At 35.9% G+C, this 3,941-nt stretch overlaps 1 protein-coding gene across 1 annotated transcript; it reads right to left on the reverse strand.

Annotated features, from left to right (window-relative positions):
* Positions 1-2,554: 2,554 nt before the first annotated feature.
* On the reverse strand, positions 2,555-3,159 carry LOC110020409. The gene has a single exon (XM_020718496.1). The coding sequence runs from the start codon at positions 3,068-3,070 to the stop codon at positions 2,555-2,557; it is 516 nt and encodes a 171-aa protein (XP_020574155.1). The 5' UTR covers positions 3,071-3,159.
* Positions 3,160-3,941: the final 782 nt, after the last annotated feature.

Genomic DNA, 3,941 nt, shown 5'->3' on the forward strand with positions numbered 1-3,941 from the left:
ATTATAAACATAAATAAAGAACAAAAAAGAGAGTCTGTGCAATTGCATAAAGACTAAAATATAGCCTATCAACTTTCTTTCTATCAACAAGAGTTTCTCGGTGGAGCATTACAACATTTCCTGGAGCTCTTAAAAAAATAAAAATTTTCCTTATATCATAGGGAACCGAAATTCTGGCCCTACTAATTAGATTAAAGGAGATGTTAGATATGTAGATACATATGAATTCCCCATTAAAGGAAGATTTACATACATACAACGCAATGGGTGTGACTTAACATTGAGCAACAATAAGTTCAACCCTAACTAAACTAAAAATGAAATGCAGAAACAGATAAATGTGTATATGGAAGTGCATAAGTTCTCACAGTTGGCCTCCTTTTACTTGGAAGGTTAAGATATCCAACAAACTGTGGCTCCAGCATCAGGTTTAAATTAATTCAAGTTTGGTAAACAGACTAAGATGGTGCTCTCATACTAGAGTTCATGAGATAATCAAAATTTTAGACTTTCAAAAAAATCCTTTAGCGAGTCTTACAAAACTCACTTTAGCTTGGTCTCCTTTGTAAATAAGGACTTATTTCTAAAGATCACTATTGAAGTCCCACCTAGTGTCACTTTCTTGAAAAACAAGGAAAATTAAATAATAATTATGAGAAATTTGATCTTAATTAACACTTAGAAACTTGATTTACAGTTTATTAGGTTAAATGTGTTTGGAATGCAATATATAAGTAAATAAACCAAAAGTAAATGTGGGCCATTTGGCTGAATTTCTCTACCTTTGTAAATAAAATGAAAGGCAGAGGTATTTTTACTTCATAAATTTTGCTTCAGACCAAATACCAAAAAATTAACTTTACAAGCAAATACTTCACATAGAAAATACTTTAACATGAATTTTTCACTCAACCAAACAACAAGCAAGTGACCATAATTGCAAGGTCTTCGAACTTAGCACTTTCTATACAGTTTCAGTACAAGGAAACAGCAGCAAGGGACCTAGTGACCTTAAAAACTAGCCCAATTACGGTCAAAATGACCTTAGCATCCAAACAGTTCTAAGACACCAAGAATGTCTGATTCTAAGCCAAAGCAAGCACGTACAAGCTCTTAAAAGAGAATTTGCACCAATAAGCCCCATCGTTTTCTTCTATTATTTCTCTTTCCTCCTTTCAAACTCCCTATTATGAGATGTTCCACACTATTGCCACCTTCGATTAGATTGCCCCCCAACCTCCGCTCGCCACAAGCAATTGTGTGGAAATAAGAAACAAATCCAAAACATCACTCATTGGATTTTAGATTTCAAATTTGCTAGCCCCAATTCATTAGCAATATGCCCAATACTTGTCAAAGAAATATTTTTTTATCAACATTGATTGACGCTTAGTCAATTGATCTATCATTCTCTTTCCATAAAGAAGAAAAGGTCCAATATAAATTCCATAAATGGCATAAAGTTATGGACCTTCAATTGCTTTTAGAAATTCAAACAAATTTTTTTTGAACCCCCAGCTAAACTAATGTTTACCAATCACCGCCCCTTGATCAAAAGAATTTCCTAAACTCCTAAGAATTTTACACTGCCTGATGTATACTAGCAATTAACATCTAGTATCTTTTAATGATTGGCTTACAATATCCACCATCCACCGACATCTAAAGTCAAACAACGAACACTGTCCACTAGCCATACATCCAATACTTGTCAAGAAAATATTTTTTGATTGACATTATTTGATGGTTAGTCAACTGATCTATCATCCTCTTTCGATAACAAAGAAAAGATCCAGCTTTCATGCATCAACACCTACAAATTTGTGTTCTGTTATCCACTATATAAAAACAACTTTTGCATATGATTTCTTTAGGTTTGAGAAAAGGTGTCCACCCTGTAACACATGAGTTTATAAGCAAAACCTTTTTGAGTAGGAAAAGCAATATAATTTTTCCCTTCAAAAGACTTCCATACAAAAAAAAATCAAGTGTTCCGTGTTCTTTCCTAGTAATGCATGCAACTAAAAAAGCTCATTAATCTTGAAGGTTATTTATAACATGAAACTCTCTTCACATATTGCTTTTGGTTCAATATGAGAGAAATTTTGGGGATTCCATTGAAGCTGCTAACGAGAAGAAATTACCAATAAATTTGGGCACTTGGGTGGCAGTAAGAAGCAGCCAACGTAGAAAAACATTGGAAGAATTTACATACATACCTCTCAATTCCTATGTATTTACATTGCTAACACCTAAAATTCAATTTTGGCATACATACCACCTTCAATTTTGACATACCTTCCCTATGCATGAAAAGGTGAATTTCACATTTCAAAGCTAAAATTGTGGCATTTTTTTAATGTGATATGAAAAATTTAGCTGTTAGATATGTAAATACATAGAAATTGGTTGGTCTGTAGTTAAATACATAACTTCCCAATCTCATCAAAACGTAGTCCTGTGTAAATGTTTCCTAAATACCAGAATTGCAGCCACATTTGTGTAAAAAAAAAAAGCTATCAGTGAACAGCACAGCAGAGGGAAGCGAACAAATTTACAAGACAATCGCCAAATACAACAAAACCTCCGGCTTTCTAAGAAAATTTATATAAAAACGTACGAGAGTTTGGCGAAACTCCTCCTGGAAAGCCTTGCGCTCGGCGGCCAGTGTCTCCGCAGCAGCAGATTTTGCAGCCTTACGCTTCTCATTGGCCAGGCGAATGGCCTCCCGCTTTGCCTCGTCCTTGCGCTGCTTCTCCGCCCTCAGAATCTCCATCTCGTGGGAGTACTCCTTCCGTAGCTGAGCCACCTGCTTCGCGTAGTCCTTGCGTAGGCGATCGAGCCTCGCTTCCGCCTCTCTGGGATCGGCCGGCGGCTTCCAGCTGCCCAGGAAGTCGCATGGCTTCAAGAACTCGTGCGGAGGTGGAGGAGGAGATCGTCGGGAAGGCGGCGCTGAGTATGACGATTCTGAAGCAAATCGGAGAGTTTGTGCTGCGAAGAGAGATCTAGGAAACGGTGAAAGATGGCCACGGACAAGGAGAGATCGACGAAAGGCACCGGTTATTGCCATGAAAGAATATCGCCTGGAACGAACGATCGCTTCAAAACCCTAACCCCTCTGAGCATTTCATCTGGGTTCGTTAAGGCGAAGGAATATTTACAAAGTACCGCGCCATTTTTTTATATTTACATATCTAATACTCAAATTTTAATTTTTAGAGGTATATTTTACTTTCTAAAATTTAAAATAGTGATAATTAAAAAATGATATGGAAATTTTGGATGATGTAAATGCAAAAAAAATTGAAATTTAAGCGTTGGATAATAAATACACGACGATTACATGCCCCAATGAAATTGCATGGGATTTTTGGATTCACTCCTTAATGATTATATTTTTTATGGTGTTATGTTAAAATCTCATGAAAAACTATATTGTGGGCCATAATAAAACTCATTCCCAGTTACATCCTCTTAAACCCATGACGAATGTATATATGGGAAGCAAAGTACACCATAATTGAGATAGGGCATTCCCAAGAGAAATATTTGCGTACATCTAACGTACGCAGAGTTGCGTACGCCACTAGGTTATAGGGAGGATATCGAAAGGTTATATCTGCGTTAACCACTCTGTAACCTACCTGTAACTTACAAATATATGAAAATAGAAGCACAAAACTTATTAGTTACAGGTAGGTTACATAGGATATAACGCAGATACAATCCCTCAATACCCTCCCTGTAACCTACCGACGTACGTAGCTCTACGTACGTTAGACGTACGCAAGTACACAAATATTTCTCCATTCCCAGACATTTATAAACACTTTCGTTCGGCTCAAAATAATAATTTATTAAAAATTAATAATTCAAATAATATAATTAAAATTAAAAATATAATTTTTTTAATACTCTTTTAAGAGAGAACTCATTCAGCA

This window comes from Phalaenopsis equestris, unplaced genomic scaffold (genome assembly GCF_001263595.1).
Source record: "Phalaenopsis equestris unplaced genomic scaffold, ASM126359v1 Scaffold000096, whole genome shotgun sequence".
NCBI classification, from domain to species: domain Eukaryota; kingdom Viridiplantae; phylum Streptophyta; class Magnoliopsida; order Asparagales; family Orchidaceae; genus Phalaenopsis; species Phalaenopsis equestris.

What these genes read in the sequence shown, in the direction of transcription:
- LOC110020409 (XM_020718496.1), bottom strand. Translation starts at nt 3,070, where the DNA reads ATGGCAATAACCGGTGCCTTTCGTCGATCTCTCCTTGTCCGTGGCCAT.